The sequence below is a fragment of the Monodelphis domestica genome, chromosome 6 (assembly GCF_027887165.1).
Source record: "Monodelphis domestica isolate mMonDom1 chromosome 6, mMonDom1.pri, whole genome shotgun sequence".
Lineage (NCBI taxonomy): Eukaryota > Metazoa > Chordata > Mammalia > Didelphimorphia > Didelphidae > Monodelphis > Monodelphis domestica.
In genome coordinates, this window is record NC_077232.1 from 71,486,762 (window position 1) to 71,501,494 (window position 14,733).

The 14,733-nt window shown below is 37.7% G+C and overlaps 1 protein-coding gene across 1 annotated transcript in view; it reads left to right on the forward strand.

Annotated features, from left to right (window-relative positions):
- Positions 1–14,733, forward strand: part of SPON1 (spondin 1) — a 444,045-nt gene that overhangs the window by 406,948 nt on the left and 22,364 nt on the right. Inside the window, exon 8 of the mRNA XM_001377891.5 lies at positions 9,160–9,361. Within this exon, the coding sequence (XP_001377928.2) occupies positions 9,160–9,361 (202 nt within the window). The remainder of the gene's footprint in view (positions 1–9,159; positions 9,362–14,733) is intronic.

Sequence of the window (14,733 nt, forward strand, 5' to 3'; positions counted from 1 at the left end):
GAAGGTAAATGTAAGAAGTTAACAGCTGGTTAAGAAGATGGTACCTGAGACTGGGTTTTAGACTTCTGGATCATATCTTAAAATATGGGAATGATGGGCACTTGGAATGGGATGTGATATACTTAACAAGATCTTGTCAAAATTTATTTGACTGAAATATTGCAAGTTTAATCTAAAAAAGGTGAAAAGGATGAAGGAGAGAGAAAATTGTCTTTTTATATATACCAACAGAGATGCAATAGGGAATAGCAACTATGGAAAAAGAGTGATTTTAGAAGCATGTAGTAACTTACAGGAAATAAAATCCAAGGAAGGGGCAGTAATAAAACTTATTGCCTCAGATGTCTGTACACAAATTCATAAAGTATATGTATAAGCAAGGTGAACCATAGATCGTAATGCAAAGGAGCAATTTTATTTTCATGAGGTTCACTGAGATTTGGTAGGGCAGGACTTATTACTGACATATAACTCTGGAAGACAATGTATTTTTCAAAATCATACACATAATCGATCAGTCAACAAGCATATATTAAACCCTCTGTGCCAGATACTGGTTAAGTGTCCACGATACAAATAAGAAACAAAAAAGTCCTTGCTCTCCAGCCAAGTACATTCTAATGAGAGAGACTGAATATACATAAAATATATATTAAAAAGTTCACAGAAGAGAAACCAGGTAACTTTAGGAAAGGAAGGCACTAACACCTTAAAGCAAAGTCTCCTTCAGGGAGTGGTATTTGGTGGGGCAGCTGGGTGGCTCAGTGGATTGAGAGTCAGGCCTAGAGATGGGAGGTCCTAGGTTCAAATATGGCCTCAGACACTTCCCAGCTGTGTGACCCTGGGCAAGTCACTTGACCCCCATTGCCTAGCCCTTACCACTCTCTGCCTTGGAGCCAATACCCAGTATTGATTACAAGATGGAAAGTGAGGGTTTTAAAAAAAGGAAGCGGCATTTGGTTTAGTCTTGAAGGGAATTTTGAATTCTGTCAGGTCAAGCAGAAAGGGAGAACATTCCAGGCAAGGTGACTAGCCAATGTAAAAATAAATATGCCAGTAAGACTTTATGCAGTAATGTGTAAGAGAATTGGGGAAATAGTAAGGAACCACATTGTGAAGAGCTCTGAATGTCCAAGAGAAAAAGATTTTATGTGATCCTTGAAGTAATAGGGTCACGGTGTAGTTTATTGAGGAAGGAAATAAGATGGTCAAAATAGCCTTTTGGGAAAATCACTTTGGCATGTGTGTGGAGGGCGAATAAGGGCATGGAGAGAGGCAGGGAACCCTAATTTATTAGACTTCTGTAATGTCCCAGAGAAGAGGTTTTGATGGCTTGAACTAAAACAATGGCTATGTAAACAAAGATGTGAGGATAGAAATGGTAAGATCAGACAATCAATTGGCTGTAGAGAGCAAGATATAAAGGAGTTATGAAACCAAAGTTATAAACCCAGGTGATTGGAATGATAATGGCACCCTCAACATTAACAGGGAAGTTTGGAATGAGGAAAATCATTTATTATAAGGTAGACATATTGAACTTGAAATGCTTAGGGTAATTCCAATTTAAAATGTCTAGTAGACAGTTGGTGATATGAAAGTGAAGCTCCAGAGAGAGATTAGGCTGGGAGACATTTGCATAGAAATGATTATTGAGCACAATGGAAATAATGAGATCACAGAGTAAAAGAAGATGAAAAGAAAAGATTGGTCCTCAGACATTGCCTTGGAATGTAACTATAATTAGTGGACATGATATGGATGAAGACCCAGCAAAGAAAATTGAGAAAAAACTGCCAGAAAGGTAGGAGAACCAGGACACAACAGTATTACACATATACATACAAATACACACACAAAAGAGGGAGTATTCTATAGATAATTACCAACAGTGCCATGCTGCAGAAAGGTTGAGAAAGGCTGAGGATTGAGAAAAGGTTATTTCATTTAGCAATTAAGATATTACATGGGATGATAATTGAATATCATCTAAAAGAGTTCATTGAAAATTTGTTGTTGTTTTTGGTGGGACAGAATTGAACATACATATGAGCTACAAGGGAGCAACAAGTAGATAATGTTGTATTTAGGTCAAGCACCTCTTAATAAGTCCCATATAAACCTACAGAAACTTGGTATCTTGGTACTTTTTGCTCTGAAGTTAGATCAGTTTTGTCTGCTACTAAGGTGTTGTGAGTGCCTTGGAGTATCATTTGGGAAATGTGCATTCTGGGGATGGGTAGTCTTACCATGTACTTGCCCATGGTGACAATTTGGCCAGTCTATGAGTTCTATCCTAGTACTAGACTAGAACCCCATATCTAGACAATGACTCATTTTCCCATAATGCAAATTGCCCAAGTATATCTGTTGAGAGAGGTCTACCTCAACATGCCTGAAAGACTGATTGGATACATATGTGTTCAGAGGAAAATGCAGACAAGATACTAGTCATGTCCATTTGGGATAATTATGAAAATATAGCGGTATTAGATTCATTGGGCAAAAGTCTTCAAATCTCATAGCCAGTATTTTCTCCGAATGATTCATTTAGGGATAAATAACACCACTAGAAAAATTTTAGAAAACTTTGCTAGAGATTACAAAGTCTTAGAAATGATTCTTAAGACTTTAATGGTGCAGGTGTTTTTTTTTTCCTCATTAATGCTGTTAATTGAAGGTATATCTTTCAGAAGACAAAAGCAGAATTGAAAGTGAACAGCTGGTTGGGAATATGGTAGCTGAAAATGTGTGTTAAATTAATGGATAATGATTTAAAATATAGTAGTAATGGGCTCTTGGCCAAGGCTAGAGTGTTGCTAATGAGGACTTGTAAAATATATATTTGTCTGGGGTTTTTAAAATCTGATAGAGGGAGGCTATAAATTGAAAGCAGAGAAGTTGAGAATGAATTGTTCTTGTATATCTCCCAATCCAAATAACAAATAGTGAACATAATGTAACACAAAAAGAAGGCAGGAGCAATGAGTCATGATTCACAGGAGAAAATATCCAAGAAGGTTAGCAATAAAACCTATAGCCTCAGATTGTTATGTGCAAATGCACAGTTTATGCATAAAATTACGGAGATGGAAATACTAATGCCAGAAAGCATATTTCATCTTATATGTATCACTAACACTTGGTTAGGACTTGTGAGTAAAATAGCCTCAGGTAGAATACACTTTGTAAAGGAGAGAATAAATAAAATGGGCATTGGATAACAAGAACATCACGTCCAAGGACCAGAGGACATGATAAAGAAGTATGGCAGAGAGAATTTGATGAGGCTCTGAGGAGAGAGAAGCAAATAGAGCATTTTCAAGGCAATGTTCTACAGATTACCTGATCAGAGGACAGAAGAGATAAGAAATTTGGGAAATGTCACAAGCTCAGAGCACTGGCAGAAGATTTTAACTATCCAAACAAGTATTCTAATCTATGTGTGTGTTTGTGTGTCTGTCTATCTTTCTCTGTCTCTCAGAATCAGAGCAACTGACATATATTCTATAACATAAATTTCATTTCTCAAAAGATGGGACAAGTTATGGTAGAGTAGAATAAAGTCAGATATAGTCTGAAGTACAACCCAAATTTGGGAAGAATAGACTTCAAATTCAGAGATAGGGTGGGTGAGATCCTCTAGCTTAAAATAATACTTGAGAAAATAGCCCAAGGAAATGAAGTATGAAATGCTCTTGATCAAGAAAAGGGGAAGCTACCAACCAAGATTTTTAAAATTTTTTATTTAATTGATTAATTTAGAGCATTTTTCCAGAATTACAAAAATCATGTTCTTTCCCTCCCATCCCTCCAACCCCCTCCCATATCCAATGCACAATTCCATGGGGTTTTACATGTGTCTTTGGTCAAGACCCATTTCCATATTATTGATATTTGCACTAGGGTGATCATTTAGGGTTTATAGCCCCAATCATATCCCCATTGACACATATGATTAAGCAGTTGTTTTTCTTCTGTGTTTCAACACCAAGATTTTTTTCTGAATGTGGATAGTGTTCTTTCTCATAAGTCCTTCAGAAATGTCCTGGATCATTGCGTTACTGCTAGTAGAGAAGTCCATTACAATCAATTGTACCATAGTGTATCCATCTCTGTATACAATGTTCTCCTGGTTCTGCTCCTTTCATTCTGCAACAATTCCTGGAGGTCATTCCAGTTCACTTGCAATTCCTTCATTTTATTGTTCCTTTGAGCACAATAGTATTCCATCACCAACAGATACCACAGTTTGTTCAGCCATTCCCCAATCGATGGACATTCCCTCATTTTCCAATTTTTTGCCACCACAAAGAGTGCAGCTATGAATATACTTGTATAAATCTTTTTCCTTATTATCTCTTTGGGGTATAAAACCAGCAGTGCTATGGCTCGATTAAAGGGCAGGCAGTCTTTTAGCGCCCTTTGGGCATAGTTCCAAATTGTCTTCCAGAATGGTTGGATCAATTCACAACTCCACCAGCAATGCATTAATGTCCCAACTTTGCCACATCCCCTCCAACATTGCTTTCTTTTGCTGTCATGTTAACCAATCTGCTCAGTGTGATTTGGTACCTCAGACCCACCAAGATTTTAAAAAGATGGTTATAGAAGATAAAAATAAGGGCAGATAATGGTGGACCAATACACAAAAGTAATATGATTGTGGAACAGTAAGGTCAGAGTGCTTATGAAAAGTAAATAGTGCTGGTAGGCAACATTAATGACAACAAAAAAGATTGAGGAATGTTGGAAGTAAGAAGGGGTAAGACTATAGCTAGGGAGGGCAGGAAGTACATTAATAATGGATGATAGAAATATCCATGTCTAATTTGTCTCTATGATACTAAATTTTGTTGTGGAAAGGATAGATTACCAACCCTCAAAAATAAATGATTGATAAAGAGTTGAAACTTAACATAGGTAAGAAGACAGCTAGCTTTCCTCATGAATTTGATTCTAGATCAAATATATCATAATTTTCTAAAAGAATTTGAGAGAACTAGTTGCTATGAGGGAAAGTTTTGTTTGTTCTGAAGAAAACTCCTAATGATTAGAGCTATCCAAAGGTGGAATTGGTTTCCATGGTAGGTAGTCCATTCCTCTTCATTGAAGGTGTTGAATCCATCAAGTATTTATGAAGCACTTACAATATACAAAGTGCTATGTTAAAAGCAGGAGATAAAAAAAATCCCTGCTCTCAAGGAGCTTACATTCTACTGGGAGTAGGAATATGACAAATACAGAAATGGGAATTACGAGGCAGCTAATTGGCACAGTGGACAGACTACTCTGCCTTGATTCATATCTGGCCTCAGATACTTACTAGCTATGTGACCCTGGGCAAATCACTTAACTCTCTTTGCCTCATTTCCTCATCTGTAAAATGAATTGGAGAATGAAATAGCAAACCATTTCAGTATCTTTGCCAAGAAAACTCTAAATGGGGTCACAAAGTGTGAGATGCAACTGAACAAAAAATATATATTTTAATAGGAAATGGGAGCTAGTCTGAGGTGAGAAAGAGTAATAATGCTTGAGAGTGAGCAGGAATTAGTGTTGGATGTGGCACTTGGCCAGAACTTTAAAGGAAGCCAGGGATTCCAAGAGTTTTCAAGATAAAGCTGCATTACTGTTTATAAATAGGATGGCCATTTATGTATGGATTGGACTTAGATGGCCTCTGGGGTCCTTTATATTTCTGAGGTTCCTTAATTTAGGGCTCTCCAATAAATAGTCTGCCCTGTTAGGCCATCTTAATTCCACACATGAGAAATACTTGTAATTGGAGTTTCAAGACCAACTTGAATTGGGCCAGAAGCCCAGTGAGATCCTTTTCTCGCCTTTCCTGAGGAAAAAAATATGGAGGGCTCCCTGTATTGTCTGAGAACAGCTTCCCAATTCTACCCATTTCTCAAAACAGAACTCCAGTCTCTTCAAATCAATAAGTATGTCTTTAACACAACCAATTCCTCAAAGGTGTCTGTCATCTGTCACTAAGAGCTCTGAAGTCTCTGTATGCCCTTTCGGGAATATTGTCATTTGCCAAGTGACATTTGGTTTTTGTTGGTGACAGGTTGTCTGGGCTTCTGAAGCAGTATGGTACAGTGAGAAGATTGGGTTCAAATCTCAGCTCTGCTGCTTACTCTTTGTGTGAATTTGGACAAGTCACCTAACTTCTCACATTCCTCATTTGTCAAATGAGGGGATTGTCCCAAATAAGTTCTTCTCAGGAGACTCTGTTTGAGAAGGTGCCCAGGCTTACTCCTCTCCTGATCCCTCCACTTTCTCCTCATACTGTTTTTCAGCTTCTTTTTGTGTGTTATATTTTCCCATTAGAATTAAAATGCTGGGGAGCAGGGATTATTATATTTCAGATTTTTTTTCATATTCGTGTTCCCAGCACTAAGCACAGTGTCCAGTTTATAGTAGATGTTTAATAAAAACTTTATTTCATTAGGCTCTAGGGTCTCTTCCAACTCTTAATCTATGATCCTATGATTTTCTATTTAGGGAATTAGAAAATAATGTTCTTTTTGCCCAAGGAAAAGTTCCTCATTTGTGATTAATCAAACAATACCATAGTTAAAAGGCAATCCCCTCTTAAGGAGAGGGAGAGAGTTTAAGTCAGGATCCATGTAAATATGAACCTGCAATCCAGATCAGATTGGTTGCTAAGATTTTCTTTAAAGTACCAAAACTTAAAGTGTAAAAGCACACTAGAAAACCAGTAATAAAAAGAGAGGTAGAAGCTGGGAGATCAGTACTAGACCAGGAGGTAAGATACAGACTGTGTCAGGGGAATTGAATATTTGTTTGACTCTACGCATCTCTCTGAAGCCATGATCTTTAATGGTGGCTCCTTGAATTCCCTGCTCCTCCCCTGCAATGACATGCTTGCGTGAATCCACCATTCCTCCCCCAGTTCCAATTGTGCCAGAAAGAATGTGAACTCACATAGCATTGAACATTGTAGTCTGATGTTTTGCAAGGCTCCAGGATCTTGTCACTTCGGATATGAATGAAGTAACCTCACACAAGAATGTTCAGAGGGGTATTATTCAGGAAGCATTTCCTCAGCATGAGGATTCAAAGGAAGAACCAAGATTGAATTGCTGGTCTCTATAGCAACAGTCCAGTGTGTCTAACTCAGCCCCTTACCCTCTTTATCATGTTTGAGACAGCTAGATGGGAGCAATGAATGCCTAAGCAATTGTGTGAAGCCAGGGATAGCAATGAATTCATCCCCCTGGACCTCTGAGCAGGACGGATGCATAAATGCCTTCTAATTGGGAGTAAGTAAAAGGCTGTGTTCTTTCTCCTCTGCAATTTGGAGAGATTCATGAATGTTAGAATCCCTCATTTCATTTATGGGGGAAATGCAGACCAAGGCATTCAGGTGTCAAATGGAGAATCAGAATGGTAGAATCTCAGAGTTGGAAGGGACCACACAGAGCAAGTCTAATCCTTGGCTTCGACAAGGGAATTAAACTATGACCCTGATAATGGCCTTGACTTTGTGTGTTGGATAATTTCCCTCTCTTTAAATGTGTGATCCTATCAGAGTGAATAAAGAAGGCAACCATTTTGGGCCAAATGTCAATCACTTTTCCAGCTAATATTTATAAGTAGAATCCAGTGATTTTATGATATATTATGTAATATAGGGACTACTTTTTCAAGTGCAACCTATTTTTGAAGCATTGTACTTTTAATTAAACATACATTGAGCCATCCATCCTATGTCTCATTTTCTCATATTTGACTTAATCTATTTAAAACATATGTACCAGAGTATTGAACACAGAATCAGGAGACTTGGGTTTAAATACTGCTTTTAACATGGACCAGCTGCTTGACAACCTTTCTGGACCACAATTGGACCATTTTCAATGATGTTAATAATTAGCACCTTTCTTACAGAGTTGTGAGGATCAGTGATATAATAGAGGTAATTCTGAGATTAATGGTATTATCTAAATATGTTTTATTGTTATAATTATGATTAATTCTGACTATGGATAGGATTCTTGGAGAAAGCTGTTCTCTTCTTAGAGACACTACTATGAATAGGTTGAGATGTGGAAGGATAAAATTCAGGGAGACAGGAAAATGAACTTTGGGAATAGTCTATGATTACTCAAATAGAAAACATAAAAGGTAGCTAAGTAAAATGTGGGGTGCTCTGTGTAGGCCAGTGTGTGGGACTTCACAAATACTGGGTAAGGATTTGCAAAGGTTTTATTCAGGAGGCCATGATGGGGTGAGATGGGTCAGGGGAGGAGTGATCAGACCTGTGCATTGGGAAGATTAAGCTAGCATCATAGTGATGAATGGATTGGACAAAGGAGAAACTAGAGTCAGGAATACAAGTTGGAACGGTAAGGCAAATAAATAAAGCAAAGAGTAATTAATATCTGAATTAAGATGATGACAGTGGAAATGAAATGAAAGGGTTTGGATAATTCATTGCAAAGAGATATTGGATAGGCTAAGGTGGTTTGAATAGAGGTGGAAAAGCCAAGGATAGGGATGAATCAAAGAGGACTCAATTGTTTCTTATATGGACAACTAGTAACAGAAACAGAGAAGTAAGGAAGAAGAGTAGGTATGAGAAAAAGATGATTAGTTTGATTTTGGACATGATGAACTCAAATCATCAGTGGAAAATGGAGATGAGGGAAAGGAACTGGGATTTAAGGGGGGAGTCTATGATAACTGCTGTTCACAGGGTATTATGAAGTCAGTAAAAGAAAAGTTAAAGGAAGAAGGAACTTTAACTTGTACTGGAGCAATTGCATATCCTTTCCCATCTATAATCAGGTTTGAGAGTTGGGATAGATTTAATCTTCTAAAAACTTATTTACTCTTTTCTAGAATTATATATTTACTCATTGATATATATATATATTGAATGCTTTCAAGATTAGATGAAGTCTTTATGAAGGTCTTGAGAACTGAATCATAGGAACATCCTAGAATGTCAGGCTGACCTCAGGTATTCCTATGTTCTCTTTCTTAAGTGATGCATGAAAAAGAACAAGTTGCTGGCAGACAGCACAGAGTGGCCAAAATACGTACTTGCCTCACTCAGAAAGAGAGCCAAATAATAAAGAGAGCCAATGGGAGCAATTACATGCTTCTGGTTTTTGTTTCCAGGAGAGCAGCACCATCAGCAGAATTCTCTGTGGATAGAACTCGACACTTAATGTCCTTCCTGACCATGCTTGGTCCTAGCCCAGACTGGAATGTTGGCTTGTCTGCAGAAGACCTCTGTACCAAGGAATGTGGCTGGGTTCAGAAAGTGGTCCAAGACCTAATTCCATGGGATGCTGGCACTGACAGTGGAGTAACCTATGAGGTATGTATATGTGAGTTGTCTCTTAAAACTTAGTATTAAAGAATGAATAAATAAGCATTTATTAAGGACTAATAATGTACAAATCTCTATGCTAAGGCTAAAAATAGAGAACTAAATAAAACATCCCCCCTCTCAAGGAATTCATGTTCAAATATGGGTGTCAATGCATATGGAAGGTTTCAGCTGCAAGTAAGGTACAAACATACTTAGGGTATAGTGGCAAAGCTGAGAGTAAGGCAGCATTCACTTTAATACCATTAACGCTGATAAAATTCTATTGGTTTCTGATGTTGAACTACTTGGCAATGCTAAGGAACTTGGTTGATCTTTCTTTTTTTAGTCTTCTATAATTGAGGTTATAGAGTCCCTAGAAGTAACAGTCACATCTCACTTCCAAAGGGGGTGTTTCCTAGGAGTTGGGGTGGAAGCAGGATTGGTAGTATGAGGACAAGAGATTCTCAGGACCTGCCATTATCAGGACCTTTGGATTCCCCTGTCGGTTTATGGTAGTGGTGGTGAGGAAGGAAGGTCCATTCTTCACAGTGATTTCTCCTTTAAATGATGGCTTTGGAGTCTTAGACTGAAGTAGAACTAGTAGTCTAAAGGGTACCACTATTTCTAAGTCTCTAAGGTTCAGGATCTTGAACTATATTTATTGGGGTCTTAAAGGGAGGAGGTGGTCAAGATAGTGTTTGTTGTTGGTTATTCATTGGCACAAGCTATCTTTTGTCTCTCCCTCAGGGTGCCTTATTGTTTCAGCCAGTGAAATAAGCTTGTAAACTCTGCTGATTCATGGCCTCATTCTTTTGTGAGGTGGCTAAATCTATGGGCCATTTGCTTCCCCAACCATTACCAAGAGTCACAGGAAAAAATATTAAGTACTAGTGTTCTGCTTTCCCAAGACTCTGTCCCTGACTGATCCCCCAAGTGATGAGTCTTAGCAAGGCACAATTATCCTTCCTGATGTCCACCTCAGAGGCTGGTGATGTCCAAGGATCATCTTTATTTTATCTGACAACCCTCTGGATCTCTTCTCCATGAATTTTTAAAAATAAACTAATTTTTTTCAAAGATATGTCTCCTACCCACTGCCTCCTAGCACTCTTGAGCCCTTTGGGAAAAGCAAGAAAATTAAAAAAAACAACATGTCCAATTAAACAAAACAAGTCTGTAAATTGGCTAAATAAAAATAAGTCTCATTTTAAACTCTATGTCCATACTTTTTCTTTAAACCCTTACCTTCTGTCTTGGAATCAAATATTGATTATTAGTATTGATATTAGGGCTAGGCAATGGAGGTTAAGTGACTTGCCCAGGGTCCCACAGCTGGGAAGTGTCTGAGGTCAGATTTGAACCTAGGACCTCCCATCTCTAGGCCTGGCTCTCAATCTCAATGAGCTACCCAGCTGCCCCCCATACTTTTTATCAAGAGGTGTGCATGAGTCTTCTGGAATTGTTTTTGGTTGTTGGATTGATCAGAATTCTAAATATTTCCAAATTGTTTTTAAAATATTGTATAAATTGTTCTCTGGTTCCATTCCTTTCATTCTGCATCAGTGATTATAAGTTTCCCCAGGTTTCTCTGAAACCATCTCTTTAATCATTTCTTACAGCACAATAGTATTCCATCACATTCACATACCCCCACAAACTTTAACTTTCTACATACAAATAAGAATAAAACATAACATTTTATTTTATTTCAGCTTAATTCCATAAAGTTCAGGGTGACTCCCCCTTCCTTCCAACCAGTTCTGGTGTACCTGTATTTGGTGATTACTCCAATCTGTGTACTTTATGGTTTTTAAAGACTTTAGCAACATCTTCTTGAATGTCATATTTCTAGACAGAAGATTATTATAAGATTGCAGTCCATTTTCCTTCTTTAAAATGTCCTTTAAAAAGACCAGAGCTGCACAATATTTTCCAGGTTCAGAAACACCAAAGTTTTCCTCAAGGAAATGAAAATGTTTTCTATTTTGCCTTTGATAATAGTCTTTACTCTGATTCCTCCCTCTCAAGGGGAGTGGTGAGTGAAGATTAAATAAAATGCTGGTCCTGGATGCCTTATTGTAAGCATTCTAAAGTGGTAGGAGCAAAGTGGAAGCACGTCTGTTTCTTTGTAAGTCTCAGGTGCTGCACTGGATAAGTTTAGTGATGGGAGAGTTGAAGAAAGTCAGGAACTGACAATTATCACCTGTGGCTGATGAAGTTTTTCTCTAAATCAGACTGAACTGGCACTAAGAAACATAGTATTGGAAGATGGGCTGCAGGCTGCTTGAGGGTAGGAACTTGTGCCGAAGCAAAGTGCTATCCCTATAGTAGGTGATAAATTGATACTTGGTGAATTGGATTCATATGATCTTTGCAATAGCAATTATTCAACTAGTTTGTATTAAATGCCTACTATGTGCCAAATATTGTAAAGACTTTTATTCTCTGAGTAAAAAGACTCATAAAATCACAAAATATAAAAATTGGAAGGGACCTCAGTTGCCTAATAATGTACTAACAATCTTAAACTGGCCATTATACTTAGGCTATAGAGTTGAGTGAGAAGTTTTTTCTGAGGAGAAAAAACTAGAGACAGGCAAGGTATTTTATGGCACAACAGTACGGGGGGGTGGGAGGGGCGTGTGTGTGTGTGGGTTGTGTGTGTTGCCCTGTGTTGGATGTGTATTCTTCTAGGAAATCTTGTACATCAAACTATGCCATAAGTACAGGTCTAAGAAGACTTCCTGAGCTCTTTCTTAATCTCTTGGCCATGTCTTTTTCAAGAGTTAATTGATACTAGAATAAGGATAGGAACTGGACTTGTGATTTTTTTCACATAGTGAAATCCTAATTGAGGAAACTTCCTCTACCATTACAAGGATGCACATTCTCTGCAACTTGCAGTCTTAAAGCATTTCTTAAAACACCGAGTTGCACAACCAACGTGTGTCAGAAGCAGAAGTCAAATTCGGGTATTCTTGATTCTGAAATCATCATTCTATACACTACCCCTAAGCTGTTTCCTAGGAACACCAGACACCAAGAGGAAATTCTACAAATCCTTCAAGACCCAACTCAAATTCACTATGCTCCAGAAAGCCATCATTGACTAAGTATGGACTTGAATGAACTCTCCTTCCTCTGAACCCCAGGAATACTTGGGATTGTTATATGTTACTTAGCTCTTAATTATGTTCCATCATTGTTATCTTGTACCTGGTTTGTTGTAGGTGAGTCTTGCCTCCCCATCCAGATTGCAAGTTTTCCAATCATAGGAACAGTATCAAAGACTTCTTGTATGACCTCACAAGTTTATTTGGCGTTTCAGTTTTATATGATTAGTCACTTACAAAAATGAACAATATGGAAATATGTTTTGCATGATAAAAATAAATAAATGAAGGAATAATAGTTCATATTTTGATAGCTTTTTAAAGTTTTTGCAAAGTAATATAGCTTCATTTTGATTGTTTGCTCACAATAATTCTATGAAGTAGATGTTATTACTATACAGATCTGATAGATGGAGAAATAGTCTGAAAGAGGTTAAGTTGCCTAGCATTACATAGCTAGTAAGTGGCAGAGGCAGGAGCAATCATCCATAATTATTTGATGCCATTCTGCTTCCTAGATAAGATAAAGATATAGATACCCAATAAATATTTGTGGGATGGTTGCTTTTAGACAATGTGGCATAATAGAGAGCTGACCGTAGAGTCAGAAAGACCTCAATTCTAATCCCATCTCTGTTACTTACCAGCTGTCTAACCATAGCCATGGGGCAGCTAGATGTTGTATGGGACAGAGTATGGGAAAGCTCATCTTCCTAAGTTTGAATCTGGCCACAGACACTTGCTAGCAAGGTATATAGATAGATGTCTATTATTGTTGTTGTTATTATTAACTGTATTATAAACTCTCTATGTCTGTTGTTATTAACTATGTATAAATATATATGTATGTATACCCATATATATGTATGTATGTATATTATATATATATATATATATATATATATATAGAGAGAGAGAGAGAGAGAGAGAGAGAGAGAGAGAGAGAGAGAGAGAGAGAGAGAATTATTTGCAATGGTGGGTTCGGCAAAGACTCCTAGGAAACTTAACATGATTTAATAATCTTGAGATCTCTGTCCAAGTATGGAACTAGTAGGGAGACACTTTGCTACTACAGAAAATCTCTCTGCAGGGGTCTCAATCTTTTTCTTTTTTTCCAGCAGAAACAGATCTGACTAAACCATTTTCCAGCCAAGTAGCTACAGAGAAGTTGCCAAAAAGGAGATTATCTCCTAGCTCCAGTTCTTCCTTATTCTTAAAGTGCTTGTACTTTTAGCCAGGACAATCCCTTGTTTAGGGTCACTGCCTGAAAAGGAAAATACACACAAAAAAGTCCCAAACTAAGTCCCCTTTTTTTCTTCAGTGCAGGCAGGCAGATAGACCTTGAAGGTGAATGATTATTTATGTGAACCAGGGCAAGAACAGATTGCACTGGGAGCTACACAGCATGGCCAGCACACAAGTATGTGGGCAGAGAACATTTTAAAGACCAGATGAGTGGGTTTTTCCCCCTGTTCAAATTCATTAATGAGAGCATCTTACCACTCTGAGAGGCAGTGTAGTACAATGGGCAAGACTCTGGACTTGAAATCAGAAGCCCCAGGGATAGGTTATCTCTCTGATGTTTACTAATAGTGTGACCTTAGACAACTCACTTCCACATTCTGAACCCCAATTTCCTGTTTTGTAAATAGAACCCGGCTCTAGCCAACCTCACAAGAGCTATTGTGAGGATGAAATGAGGTCATGGATATGAAATCACTTTGAAAAGAGCAAGGTATTATACACAAGTCAGGAGATTTATTTTTTTGGCTCAGCCTTGCTTTTTTAGAATGCTTGCATGCTGATGAGGCCACTAGAGATTTTTTGAGAGTTTACTTCTTTCTTTTAATATTAAATCATCCAGGCCTGATCTTCATATGAACTTAAAGAAATCTTTATGATTTCCTACAACCAGAACTTAGAAAACCAAATGAAATCATTTGAATCTTCATCATGGCCCAAAGGGAATCAGATTTTTCCTCTACTTAGACTGGGAACACAATCATAGACAAAGAAGGATAATTAAATTCCCAGGCTGCTTCTCCTAAATGTGATGCAATAGTATCACTAGCCATAGGACTGACCCCATATATATTTTTCTTATGATTTAGATGTATGAATTCCATATATAGAATGACTCGCAGGATTGGGTTCATTGTACACCTTCATTCAGCAAGTATTTAATAGGCCCATATGCTTCCAAGCACTGATGGGGGTACAATAAAATGTATTATACAACCTTCAACCTTTGGGATTTCACAGTCA